The 14369-nt window shown below is 31.2% G+C and overlaps 3 protein-coding genes across 4 annotated transcripts in view; 1 reads left to right on the top strand and 2 right to left on the bottom strand.

Annotated features, from left to right (window-relative positions):
* Positions 1 to 14369, bottom strand: part of LOC114330167 (protein eva-1 homolog C-like) — a 366988-nt gene that overhangs the window by 270789 nt on the left and 81830 nt on the right. The window lies entirely within an intron of this gene.
* On the top strand, positions 1371 to 5623 carry LOC126892001 (uncharacterized). Its single transcript, XM_050661402.1, has 6 exons — positions 1371 to 1495; positions 1602 to 1936; positions 1996 to 2214; positions 2317 to 2576; positions 2976 to 3257; positions 5108 to 5623. Exons 2-6 carry the CDS (start codon positions 1608 to 1610, stop codon positions 5395 to 5397), a joined length of 1380 nt encoding a protein of 459 aa, XP_050517359.1. The 5' UTR covers positions 1371 to 1495; positions 1602 to 1607; the 3' UTR covers positions 5398 to 5623.
* Positions 5371 to 10686, bottom strand: LOC126892003 (uncharacterized). Its single transcript, XM_050661409.1, has 2 exons — positions 10346 to 10686; positions 5371 to 10286 (listed from the first exon to the last, which is right to left on the bottom strand). The coding sequence occupies exons 1-2, from the start codon at positions 10596 to 10598 to the stop codon at positions 9982 to 9984; spliced, it is 558 nt and encodes a 185-aa protein (XP_050517366.1). The 5' UTR covers positions 10599 to 10686; the 3' UTR covers positions 5371 to 9981.

Genomic DNA, 14369 nt, shown 5'->3' with positions numbered 1-14369 from the left:
CAACTCTCAAATTTCATTTGTATGGTTTGTTTGACAATATAAGAGGGATTTGTGTTCATACAATCGAATCAATTTAAAATATTCTGAAATTTGTGTTTGTTTTACTGCTGCTTCATATTTTGCGACGGCTGAATTTCTTAATCGGCATAAGGCATAAGATCATGCAATCTACTTTATTGGCTTCTTCTTGTTGAGAATACCACTCGATGAATTATTGCATATGCGATGCAGCTTCTCTAGATTATTTACGCAAATCTTTGTCAGTTACAATAGGTTCATCAAGCTACAGTCAAGCTTCCTTGTGTCCAAGCATCAATATAGCTACTGTGTCAGCTTCCGAATAGGTTTGGTCCGCCTTTGTTGCCATTTCAATGAGTTCTTTATCTGTCAGCAATGGATAGCCGTTTGTGTCCTCATCACAAATCAAATTACCTTTTTTTTTTTTATTTTTTTGCATTTAAATGATTGCTAATGTATAACTCAATACAACTTCTGTATGTACCCTGACGGTTAACAGAGGTGATGGTTAATGGAGAGACGGATAATCGAGGTTCCACTGTACATGATTTCGAAGTAAGTTATATTATAATGCCCTAGGGCGTTATTTTTCAATATTTATTTTGAAAAATAATGCCCTAGCTAGGGTATTAAATTCAAATAACTAGTTAAATACTGTCGAGTTGACACAATTACGTTACAACTGTTGCTGGTAAATGTACTTATTTAAAAACTAATTAATTCAAAATTCCTTAAATTTTTTTGCCTATAAAGAATAATTTAGTCAGACATTAAATGTTGAAGGCACCACGGGTATTAAAGATAATATCGCTTTCAGTGAATGTTTATCTAAAAAAAATACCAAGAAACTTTACAGAATCAACGATACTGATCTGGCTGTTATTAACACATTCACAGACACACTTTAGATGTAGACACATCTTATGGAGTAAGTGGCTTCATATGCAGTTGTGTCTGTGAATGTGTTAAGAGGTAAAGATTGACGAGCTCCTGTATAGGATAATGCTACTGTTTTATGTTAAAAAAAGGTAAATTAGAATCGGACCAGGTTTTTATCGTGAGTAGATCAGAAGGTATAGGCAACTGAAAATAAGATTGCAGCGCCAAAGTGAGCAATTCTAGAACTATAAATATTGACATGGTCGTTGGTGTTTTGCATGAGTTTTGTATTTATTGAATGTTAAAATAATTTTTAATAGTAATAATTCATTAGTAATAAGTTTAATACGTTAATAAGTTTTATAATAAGTTTAATAGTAATAAGTTTTTAATAGTAATAAGTTTAATAGTGATAAGTTTTCAATAATAATAAGTTTTAAAACCTAGTAGATATCATTTGTTATATTAAATTTATTTTGTAATATTAGGACTTTTATCGTGAACGGCTGTAATTATTGTTTATTTATTTTATATCTTAGAAAGACAATACGTATATTTTTTTTCTCAATTCAGTGTAACCCTGTTCAAACAATTTGAGGTAAGGCTAGACTATAATAAAAATTTCAAATTATTGGTGCATGTTATAATTATTATGTTAATGATTAAATAAGCATTATTATACTACAAGATTCTAATATTTTTAGATCAAAATGGCAAGACTAAGGTTAGTTGAATATTTGGAGTATCTTGGGGGCACAAATACTTCTAGAAGTGTCTGTGAAGGCGAAGAAGTATTAAATGCTGGTCATGTAATTTTATGTGGAAAATCGAATTCTTCCACTTCCGATAAAATTCTGATATACGCTTTGTGTCTTCAAACTAGTGCACTTACTTCAGATCCACATAAAATTCGAGGAGAACTACTTCAATGTAATTCAGAGAAAGGCACCATCAAAATCAAGAGCATGTTTTGTTCCTGCAAAGCTGGAGCTAGTGGTAGATGTAAGCACATATCTGCTGTTTTGCTCAACTGTACAAGGTATATCATTTTACTATTATGTGTTATTAATTTTTTAATATACTCTTTTTTTGTTTTAGGGTAAATCTTGAAGAATTGGAAGTAATTTCCCAAACTGATGTGAAATGTGTTTGGTCAACACAGAAACATGTGACACAAGAAAAATACAAACCTGTTCCCATAAAAGATATGCCATGTTTCAAAAATAAAATTGAACAGTGTCGCTTAGAATTGGATACCAATAAATTGCATAATTTTTTCATGGGCCAGTTACCTCAATCTGCACTTTCTAAACATAAGTAAGTTAATAGTATGTAATACTATGTACTTAGAATATTTTATACTATAATACCAGACGTTTTATGTGTGTAAAATTAAAACAAACTATTTCTTTTTTCAAGTATCGGAAGAAGAGAAGTTGCTGACATAATTGTGGACAAAAAAGTAGGATCTGACATAAATAATTATTATATCCAAGCAATTTTGGACAATGCTTGTCAGTCTATAGCAATGTTAGAAGCTTCCATCATTTCAATATGTAATGAAAATGATTGTTGTAAAGTGTTGTTTTCAAAACTTTTTAATATGACTTCTGATACCATCATCAATATAAATCAACAATCCAAAGAGTGGCATGAACAGAGAAAATACCGAGTAACAGGTAAAGTTGTATATCGATGCCTCGGAAGCCAATGGGTTTAAGTCAATAAATGTTTAGAATAGGATAATAATATGTTTATGAAAGTAGTTGCAGAAAATTAGCGAGTCATTAAAAATAAATAAACTGTCTTTATTATATAATAAAAGGTTGTTTCAAGCATCAGTCTCAAACGGTTTGAAACCATCAGCGAATTGACTGTTTGCTAGAACAAACCTATAATAACTTATATTCATAAATACACACGAGGAAATTATAATATAATAATGTGTTACATCTCATAAGTCATTTTTAAGGAGAATGTGACTTACACTGTTCGACTTCTGAAGCATCCATATAATGTGTTATATACCGTACTTCTAATGCGTTATTGTACTTTTTGTATTAATATATTTTTTATAGGTTCCCGAATATATGAATTATATACATATTCGAAATCTGAGTGGGACAACAAAGCCACAAGATACTTTTATAGTAAAGGCTTCAGTAATAAGTTTACCAAACATGGTGTGAAATACGAGGGTGATGCTAAAGATGCCTTTGTTTCTCAAACATCCCTCCAAGTTGTGGATTGTGGAATGATTGTTTCACATTCTAATCCTTGGCTTGGCTATTCTCCAGATGGTGTGATCTTTGAGAACAACAGACCTGTTGCCCTACTTGAAGTGAAATGTTTATATCAAGGTAATGCTCATAAAAAATTATTATGAAATAAAGCATAAATATGGTGTTTTTTTCTTCTTGTGCTCCACAAATAGGCTATTGCACAGTTTATATGATGGAAAGTGAGATATTAGTAAAAGTGTTTTTTTCTTATCTCTGTTGAATACACTCAGGTAATTGAGTCACCTAATTTTAAAATATATTATATGTGTGTGTGTGTTATCAATTTTCCTGACTGTTATCCATTAGCTGAACTTAGGTAACTATTTGGAGAGTATGGTAACAACAGAAGATGGAATGGAAGCTTAAGAATAATTTCGAAACTATAGAGGCATATCGCTTATTAGCACAGCTATAAAATTTTATCAATTATCTTGCTAAAGAGGCTCACTCCATATTCCGAAGATACTTTAGGCAACTACCAATGAGGCTTTCATGCTGGAAGCTCAACAATAGATCAAATATTGTTGGGCTGCTGGTTCATAATAATGTCTAATATCTCAGACTAAAGGACCCATGTATCCTAGAAGGTACAGTAAGAAAACTGAAAGAATACCCATGAACGAACATATAAAACACGCTGTATTTTCCTATCACTGTGTCACACAAAAAATTGGCCAGCGCAAGTACATGTAATAATTATTGTTACATGTACTTGCTCTGGACAATTTTCTTTGTGACACAGTGACAGGAAAATATAGCGTGTTTTATATGTTCGTTCATGGGTATTCTTTCATTTTTCCGACTGTATATACTATAAGAATAGCCCATTGAATTATTTGAAAATAGTACCTCGTGGTCCCAGTTATTTGATAGGAAGTGATAAAATAAAAAAATTGAATTTTTAGTCAAATGTATTTAGAAACTATACAATATATAATACAATGTATGACATACTTGTTAAAAAAATTATGCGGGAACCTCACTAAAACAATCTACAAAAACGTGGCTGATTTTCTCAATATAAGGCTTTATATACAAAAAACTAGTTTAATAACATTGGTCTGTAGTGTACATATATGAAAATATGGCTGGCAGGGAATGTGTTAAGTATTATAGGTACATTTCTCATACCATATTCATACAAACTTAACCTTCTAGGATGTTAGCCAGATCACTACACCTGTTATATGAGCCATTAAAAACCAGAGTGGTCTAAGTCAAGAATTTCATTTTACATTTATGTCAAGAATTTTATTCTGTTTAACAGTAATCTATTTTGCTAAAAAATTTGAAAAATATTAGTGCATCCACCCACTCACAGACGAAGCTACTGTAATATATCGATGTCTCAGAAGCCAATCTGTGCAAGTTAATAAATGTTAAAAATGAGATACTAAAACATTTGTGATAGTAGTTTCAGAAAAATAAGGAGTCATTAAAAATAAATACACAATCTCCATTTTTTATCATAATAAAACAAGGAAATTGTAATTATATTATATAATAATAATACAAACTATAATATTTAATATGTGTTATATCTCATGAGTAATTTTTATGCAGAATATGACTTACACCATTTGACTTCTGAAGCATCCATATGTCAATATTATATATTAATCTCTCTCTTCAATCCTGACCCCCCGGAGGGAGTGTAGTGGTTGACGTGATGTCGTGTATTGTCCGTCTCCAAAAATCTCTGTCTCTGGTCATTTCTTTTAACTCATGCATATATTAATATATTATATAAAAATAATATACCGAGAGAGCACAGAAAATAAAATTAGCTTGGTCCACTCTGGTGTTCAACGGCTCATATAGAACCATACATCTACTTTGTAAGAAATTATTTTCATAAAAAATACCACTTTTAAAAATGTGGAATAATGTTCTTCAATTATAGAAATTTTAATAGCCATATTTTACAGGGGCTACTAAGAACATCAAGGAAGTGCTGTCTACAACAAAATTTATAGAGAAAATAGGTAACACATATGTTTTAAAAAGAAATCATAAATATTATGGACAAGTTCAACTAGGTATGGCATTACTGAACGTTCCTACCTGTTACTTTGGTTTATATGCTTCTTTTGATAAAAGTATGGAAATATTTAAAATAGAATTTAATTATACTTTCTCAAAACAAATGCTCACAGTGGTAAAGAAAAATTTTTTTGAAAATATGTTACATGTTGTTTGTAAATCTAATAAACTATAGTTAGGCTGAAAGATTTTTTTATTACCATTCCACATTACCCTTTAAATTTATACAGTTGCAACAAAGGATATCAAATATTTTATTTTTAGGAAAACAATAAAGTCACATATCCACAATTGTTTGTTAATTAATAATCAAACTGGATTTATACAAGCTCTTATTGAATAATTCAAATATATTTGTATAAAAATGATAATATTCAAAGGCAAATGTTTACCATCATTCCCTACTTAAAACTAAAACGCTACCTACTTATCCCATTTATTTACAACTTGACAAATAAATAATTAAAGGCAATGAAACTCATTTATCAGGATGTACTTCATTTGCTTTCATCAGTATAACATCAAGGAGAAACAAGAAAATAAAATGAAGAATGACTTAAAATAATACTGATACTAATATACAGTTCGTACAATATTGATACCGTTATATGTTATTATCTACGTCAGAGATCTAAGTTGACATTGTTGCCCAATTACAAAAAATTCTTGAATTCATTTAAAATCAAATATATCACATAATTTATAATAAATGTAATAAAACAAATACTTAAAAGAATAAAAACAAATCTGAAGTGTCAATACCGCAACTGTCTAATAAAGAATGTTACCAATTTATGCCAAATCCACCACACATACCAGTTGAAGGGAGAAAGAACGTACTAGGTGGTTATAAGAGGTTTACACCATTCAATACCTACATCTGAAATAAAAGCTGAACTTGAAAAACAAGACCATAAAATAAAAAATGTTACAAATACTATGCACATCACATAGTAAGGAACCAGTTTCATAAAACTTCATTGACCTATAGCCTTACACCAAAAACACTCCTGCAAGATGTGCATTATGCAATGGTGAACACCTGGTAAATTATAAAGGAAGTACTGTCTATGGTGATTTAATTAAAATAAAATGCAAAAATAATGGAAATTAAATAGCTAATCAAAATCCAGCTGCTCCTGAATAGCTAATCAACACCTAGCAATTCTAGGTTCCAGACCAACAATAAAATTTACAACATAATCCTTTTTCTTAGGCGTAAGCCCTAAACAACCAGACGAAAGACAAATGGTATTGAGTAACTGTCAGAGAAGCAACAATTTTTCTAGGATTTAAGAACTAAATTTTTCCAAAGATTTCTGAATTTAAGAACTAAATCAGAATATCATGATTCTAACCATGCTTACAACAGTAATAAATAAGTTGGCTAAATAATGGCATCCTCATTAAGAATTGCTGTATGGAATGCCAACGGATTAAAAAATCACTATCTAATTTTTACTGCAGACCTCCCACAAACTGACAATATTGCAACAGCTACATTTGCAGATGATACAGCAATAATAACCTCGGACATGGACCCGATGAGAACATCTGAGAAGCTGCAATATCACCTGGATATCCTTTCTAGATTTGGATGAGAAACTGACATGTAAGACACAAAAAAGCAAAAAGAAGCCAACTTAATCTGAAAAGTAAAAATATATACTGGATACTCAATAGAAAGTCCAAACTATCACTTGAAAACAAACTGACCATCTACAAATATATACAAAAGCCAATTTGGACATATGGGATTGAGCTCTGGGGATGTACAAAGCCATCAAATATCAAAATATTAGTCATTTCAGTAAAAGACACTTCGTATGATATCTGGAGCACCTTAGTATGTAACAATTCTAATCATACATAGCGATCTAAAAACCCCATTAATAAAAGATGAAATCGTCGGCTTACTGCCAAAACCAACCAACTCCATTTTAAAAGTTTTGGGAAATCTACCTTTTAAACTTTAATTTGAAATTGAAAATCGACTGAATTTAAAAAAATTATTTAATAACTGAAAAATATTTTTGTCGTACCTTTCAATTATTAAATCATTATTTAAATTCAGATGATTTTTCATTTCAAATTAAAGTTTAAAGGTAGGTTTCTCAAAACTTTTAAAAATGGAGTTGGTTGGTTTTGGCAGTAAGCCGATGAAATATCATCTAGACTGAATAAATATAAAGAACAAACATCAGATCATGACAATTTGTTCATAAGAAACCTACTTGAGTAACTGTATGGAGAGCAATTGCTGAATGGTACCAGGTACATACATACTACAAACTACAGTCGGAAAAATGAAAGAATACCCATAAACGAACATATAAAACACCCTGTATTTTTCTGTCACCGTGTCACAAAGAAAATTGTCCAGTGCAAGTACATGTAACAATAATTATTACATGTACTTGTGCTGGCCAATTTTTTGTGTGACACAGTGGCAGGAAAATACAGCGTGTTTTATATGTTCGTTCATGGGTATTCTTTCGTTTTTCCGACTATTTACTTATTACTCTAAATGTTACAATGTTAGTGTGGAGCAGATTGTAAATTTGAAATTAAATAAAAAAAATTTATGCCAAAATGTTACCTTTGTTCGATTGCAGTTAGAGTATACTCCTAACAAGTAAGCTTTATAAAAACACTTTATATTCCACTTATACAAATTAAATGAAACAAGTTAGGGTATGTTTCTTTAAATTTACATTAAAAGAAATCTTCCAATATTATTTCTACACATATATAATAAAATATGTCTAGTGGCTTTAATTCCAGTGTACTCGGCTAAACAATTCTAAATAGAAACAGACCTATTATTTAAACATTTCGTGTTGGTCTCATGTGACGTCACATGCTATGACATGGAGGAAGTGAACAGTATATTGTACGGAGTGTATGCTGATTTTTTTTCATTACTATTAATTACAAATGTTATATTTACTAAATACAATTTCTCACTAAATTGTTAGTACATTAAAAAAGATTTTTAATTTATTTTTGATTAATGTACTAAGCTAACAGTAAAGAACTACACATTAAGTTGAAAATAAGGGCAAAACCAGAAAAACCACGCTGCAGTGCTACGCTGTGGATCCACAAAAGTAGTTTCCGATGATTTACCGTGGGTTCTTAGGTATATTGGAGAGTACACCCCAGACGAGCGACTGTGGCCAGCTACAGTCGCTCGTCTGGGGTGTAACATCCACTCTACATGTAAGAACCCACAGTAAACCATCGGAAACTACTTTTGTGGATCCACAGCATAACACTGCAGCATGGTCCGTCTGGTTTTGCCCTAAAAGGAACAGTGTCCAGTGATGGATTATAAAAAAATTATGTCACAAAAGAATATTTTCATTTGATTTTACCAATATCACAAAACTTGAAAGTACTCTAGTACAACAGTAAAACTTTAGGAAGTTATTTTTATTTAAACAAAAATTAAGTTTTTGATCTAAACACTGAAATACCTAACCTAACTACTTAAATATTTAACAAAAAACATAATAACAGTTATTTAATATCTACATACTAATAACTTGACGTTATTTGCTAAAATATGTAAAAATTTAATGCAAATAAAAATTATTCTATTCTATTCTAAAAAAAACATAACTTAATTCGTTAAATATCTACGGTCTGCTAATATTGAACTTGACAAATTTGTTATAGCACAGGCAATTGTAAAAATATCTTTAATGTTTTTTACTACAGACCACTGTAGCTTACATCCTAAAATTTTAAAAATCTTAATACGTTGGTTAACACGTTCAATGTGTACTCGAGCAGCTGCTATTTTAGCATTTAGTAATGCCTCATCTGTACTAAACTGTTTTTTATTTTTTAAAAATGGTGGTCTGATTAATTCTATTTTGAATTGGTTACAAATATCATCTATTAAAAAGCCTTTATCGACCATAACAGCATCTTTTGAACTATCCAACTTTAAAATTATGTTGCTTTGTTCGAAAATAGTTTTATCAGAGGCTCTTCCACCATATGGTTCACTAACAAATGTAATTAAACCTCCTGGGGAAATACCTGTCATAAATTTAACAGTGTTATTAGATTTATACTGAGAATAGAATCTAATTCGACAGCAAAGGCATTTTGGCTTTTGTATGAAAATTTCTGTACAATCTAATACCACTCTCAACATTCTGAAAACTTTCAAAACATTCAGGCATGTTTTTCTGTATTTCAGTAGTATCTGTAAACCTTATTACTGAACTCAAGACTTTACTTAAAATGGGTAACATATCGTTAAAGTATTTGTTACACAATTCTTGTGAAATGCCAAATAAAAGCGATATTGTTACATAAGTTAGATCACACTTCAATTTTGTGAAAACTAAAAAGATACGTTGTTTAATACTTAAACGATGTGACCTCTGATCACTGTAAACTGAACATACTGCTTCCACTATTGTATCTAATAATTTGAAACTATTGAGGCCAGTAAAACTATTCAGAGCACTATCTGTTGTTATTAGATCACAGACAGTAGACACTTTAGGTGTATCCACTTGGACTTGAAAATCTTTAATGCCTGGTTGCACCAACAGATCTTAAGTTCCAGATTAGCTAAGCTCTGCTTATAAATAGGGCCTCCTTGAGTATCACTTACGTTGCACCATAATTTTAGATTCTTACCTTATTATCAATTATATCTATTATTATATTATGGTATTCTTATTGTAATATATTATAATTATATTATATTAATTCTTATGATATTCTCGACTTAAGCTTAAGATCTGTTGGTGCAACCGGGCATAAATGACTTGGGTCCCTTATAATTGGGCTGACTCTGAAGAAGCTGTAATAGGCCATGTGCTGCTTCAATTTCATTTTCAGAGGTTTCTGCAGCAGGATTTATTTCTTCACAAACACATTCTACACCAGGATTTTCTTTATTGGAATTTCTTTGGTTTAATCGTTCTGTCCTGCTACTAGAACATTCAGCTTCTTCCTTTATTGCAGTTGATCCAATAGGAAGCCTTTTGGATGGCACGGCCGTCTTTTTTAAAAATCTTCTTTGTTTTGAACTAGAATCTGTAAAGGATTTATGTCTATAAACATAACCTAAAATGAAATGTGTAATTCGTACTTACCCCTATAAAAATAATCATCATCGGTAAAATGCAGTGAACATACTTTCATGTTTTTTGTTATGGGTTTACCAATTTTCAGCTTTAATTTCCAAGCTTCCTGTCTCTTCATTAACACTTTACTTCCCAATTTTCCTTCTATCCGCACAGGATATTTGTCCCCGGTTTGGGGGAAAGCGTGGAAAGTAACATCTGTGTTTTTCTTTTCCCAGGAGGAACATTGAGGAACGGAACAATACCGATTTGAACGACTCATAATTCTTATACTTTTAATACGTAAATATTTGAATACAAATACACAAACTCAAAGCAAAATGGACGAACAATGTCAATATTTCTAGTTACTCCTATGCTCACTAGGTAGCGTACCGCTTATTTTGATTTGCCTATAGTAGCAATATTTGAGTTGCTCCAAGTAATACTGGTATCATCAGCAAAAAGAAAATTTTTTCCATTAATTTTTAAACTAGGGATGTCATTAATAAACGTAAGGAAAAGTAGAGGACCTGATACTGAACCTTGTGGTTTGTAGAGGACCCCAACAATATTTTGGAGACTAGAGTCTGTATTATTTGCTCTAACCAGTTGTTTCCAACTATCCAAGTAAGATTGAAACCAATTCAAAGAAATTCTTCGAATTCCATAGAAATTTAGTTATTTTTATCAAAATTTCATGATTTACACAATCAAAAGCTTTGGCATAATCACAAAAAACAGTGGCAGTGTGAAGATTATTGCTCAGTGCTTGATAAACCTCATGTAGTACAGAAAACATGGCATCAGCAGTACATTTATTATTTAAAAAGCCGAACTTTTGTAATAAAATGTTGTTTTCAACAAGAAAGGACATAAGTCATGCTTTTATGAGTCTCTCAATAATTTTGGAGTACCGGTAGTAATGCAATAGGTATATACTTGCAGGAATTAGATTTTTCACCACCCTTATGAAGAGGAATAATGATAGCTGTCTTTAGGTACTCTGGAAATTTACCTTTCTCAAAAGAATCATTAATTGGCGAGATGAGGACACAAGGATCTACAGATCGAGCGAGTCTCATAAATTGCACGGCTTCGAGCCACGCTTCACACAACCATATTTGCGTACTTGTGTTTTGGGTTGTGTGGTCGTGCTCTGGTCGATTGGAGTTATAATTTACCAAATTTAAATATAATCGTTTCTACTGATTCATAATATGTATACTATAATATAATGGTAGGGGAGCAAAGTATGCTAAATTTGCAGTCACTCGAGCGCTTTGGGGACCTATTGGGATGTGAAAATTAGGTCTTAAAATCAAAAAAAGTTAAGTAAAGTTTTCCATTTTAGCGGGCGCTTGCCATTTTTTAATTTAATTTTCCATTTCCAACAATCGTTTTTTCCGATTATAACGCCATCTATCCATAATTCGAAAAATTGTTTCGAATAAAAGTTACTTATTTTTACGTAAGGAATCTAAATCTGCAATAAAAAATGAGGTTTTCTATTTAAGATTTTAAAGTAGCCCCCCACCCCACCTCCGTAGGGGGTCGTGTTTGATGTCATTCGATAGATTTTTCAAAAATATTGAATAAGTGTATTTTACAGTTTTTCGATCTCATCTTCATTTCGCGAAATATCGCGGGATTCGTATTTAAAATATTAAATTTACCCCCACCCCTCTCCGTGGGAAGTCATGTTTGGTATCATTCGATAGATTTTTAAAAAATATTAAGCACGTATTTTTTAGTTTTTCGATCTGTCATTCATTTTGCGAAATATTCGCTTTTTTCTTGTGAAACTTTGGGGCCCACCCATTTCCTTATGCCCGGCTCCAATCGTCAGATTTTTTAAATATACACTCTTTTGCATGTGCTTAACTTACCTTATCTTAATCTGACAATTTCGAGTTTTTTTAAGGATAGATTTTTTTTTTCGGGCCCCCCTTAACGAACTCCCCTGTGTTAAGAGCCAATATATGGTAGAGGTACATCTGCAGGGTACCAGATTTCTCCCCATATGATAATCTGACGCGCTCGAGTAACTGCAAAAATCCCCGCTTGGGCTCCCCTACCATAATATATTGAAGTTTTTAAATATTGCTAATATTATTAAAGTTTTTAACATTGTATTTTAATATACTTTGTTTTATTAATAATAATATTACCTAAGTATTGCACCTTGTTCAAAAAAAGTTCTAAATACCGCGGTTTTTTCATATGAAAATGCAAAGAAAAAATATACAATTTGCAGAGTATGTAAATGCTTGTTTTTTGATAAAACAATACAAATTGTATGTAGGTAGGTAGAGTAGCAAAGCATTGAGTAGTTATAGCAAAAGTAGCTACGCCATCTGAGACACAATAAGGATGAAATTAGTTTTATATTTTCTTTTCTCATGGAGCATGCATGATGGAGAGTTTTTTAAAATACGTAACAAAGCATGTTGTTTTGTTATCTATGTTGCAAATATGTTGTTTTTTTTTCAAATTACAAAATATGTTGTTTTCAATACAAGTACCTAATTGTTGTTATTATTTACTGAGCATTTAGAATTTTGACTAACGCTCGATTTCATAATAAAGTTAAAGTGTGTGTTACCTTAAAAAAAGCAATTGTTACAGTTAAAGAAAACTTTAAATTTAAAGTCCACTTTAACTTTATTAATATAAAATCGAGCGTAAGAAATTTTATAAACTTTGGAAAATAGCATTTCAAAAAAAGTACTGTAAGTATGCTGTATTTTTAATTTTTTCTCAAAAAATAAAACAAAACTCATTTTAAAACATATATTAAATTATAAACACAACACTAAATAAATAATTTTTCTCAACGGTTAAAAACCACACTTAAAAGTTTTAGAAATTCACACCCCAGAATCAAGTTACTCAAATTTTCAAACACCTCACCTCTGACACAGTGTCTCAAGTTCAATTGCACGAAGCTGTTGATGTTATATTTTTACTCACATTAACAAAGTATTCATTTAGATTTCCAGGGTCTGAAAGGAAAAATGTTTAAGCTGGGTGAATTTTATTTCGAAGATCGTTTATTATGGACTAAGTTTCTTTTGCAACACTTTTATAGCTTATTTTATAAGTTTTAAATAGGTTTTCCTATACTTGCTGATATATTCAGTGACAGAGCCATTGGAAAGTAAATTTCTTGATGTAGAGTAGTGAACGCATATTCATGGCTGATATGCGGATACCGGATACCTTTAGTAGTCCAGGGCCCAGGATTTGCGATGTTTTGGCTTAATTGTAATTAAAGGAAATGCTTTGTTGAAATTAAGGACATAAAAGCATATTAAAAAAATCACTGAAAAGTGATAATTTTAAAATTACAGGAAAGTGCCACTCGGAGGTTAAGCAAAATTAAATTAAAACTTGTAGCTACTTTAGTTTTTTCAATTTATAAATCTAGTTTAAATTAAACTAAAAAGAAATATATCTTTTTTGTAAACAAACACATTTAACGGCTAAACAGCTGGCTCCGGTTGGATGATACTGCGCAGGACGAGTGTAATATCCACCACCGTCTCGGAGGTAGGTGTAGAAAAGTGTTACACTTTTTTTCCTACAGCATTTCAAAGAAACGAGTTGTACGCGTTCTACGACAGAAGTTGAGTGTATCGTGAAAAAAAGTGTAAACACTAGAAAAACAAAGAAACAAGAAAGTGTAACACTTTTACACTTTTCTTACACTTTTCAAGAACTAGTGTTACACTTAAAACAAAGGAACAGACCTACTATTAGTATCAAAAAAGTGTGCGTAGAGTCCGGCGTCATTATTGTTGTTAATTTTGTAATAGTCTTGTCGTGCATGTGTTTGTTTTTTCGACTACCGTACCCGGCAAACTTCAACAATATGGCTTCCTCTAGAAGATGTTGTCTGCTTAATCCAGACTGTTTTTGCTATATTTGTGGTGAATGTATATTTAAGCAATATCGAAAACCTATATCGGACTTTGTGAAAACTGCGTTCCATCAATATTTTAATATAAAATTGTGTAATCAAGACAAGCCATGGGCTCCTCATATTGTGTGC

This window comes from Diabrotica virgifera, chromosome 9 (assembly GCF_917563875.1).
Source record: "Diabrotica virgifera virgifera chromosome 9, PGI_DIABVI_V3a".
Classification (NCBI taxonomy): domain Eukaryota; kingdom Metazoa; phylum Arthropoda; class Insecta; order Coleoptera; family Chrysomelidae; genus Diabrotica; species Diabrotica virgifera.
The sequence above is the reverse complement of the archived record's forward strand: the minus strand, read 5'-3'. Positions and strand labels throughout refer to the sequence as shown.

Bases quoted from the DNA above. Each gene is read 5' to 3' on its own strand.
- LOC126892001 (XM_050661402.1), top strand. From the start codon at position 1,608: ATGGCAAGACTAAGGTTAGTTGAATATTTGGAGTATCTTGGGGGCACA. The intron at 2,215-2,316 runs GTAAGTTAATAG...TCTTTTTTCAAG, and splicing joins TCTGCACTTTCTAAACATAA to TATCGGAAGAAGAGAAGTTG. The intron at 3,258-5,107 runs GTAATGCTCATA...CATATTTTACAG, and splicing joins AGTGAAATGTTTATATCAAG to GGGCTACTAAGAACATCAAG.
- LOC126892003 (XM_050661409.1), bottom strand. From the start codon at position 10,598: ATGAGTCGTTCAAATCGGTATTGTTCCGTTCCTCAATGTTCCTCCTGG. The intron at 10,287-10,345 runs GTAAGTACGAAT...AATCCTTTACAG, and splicing joins TGATGATTATTTTTATAGGG to ATTCTAGTTCAAAACAAAGA.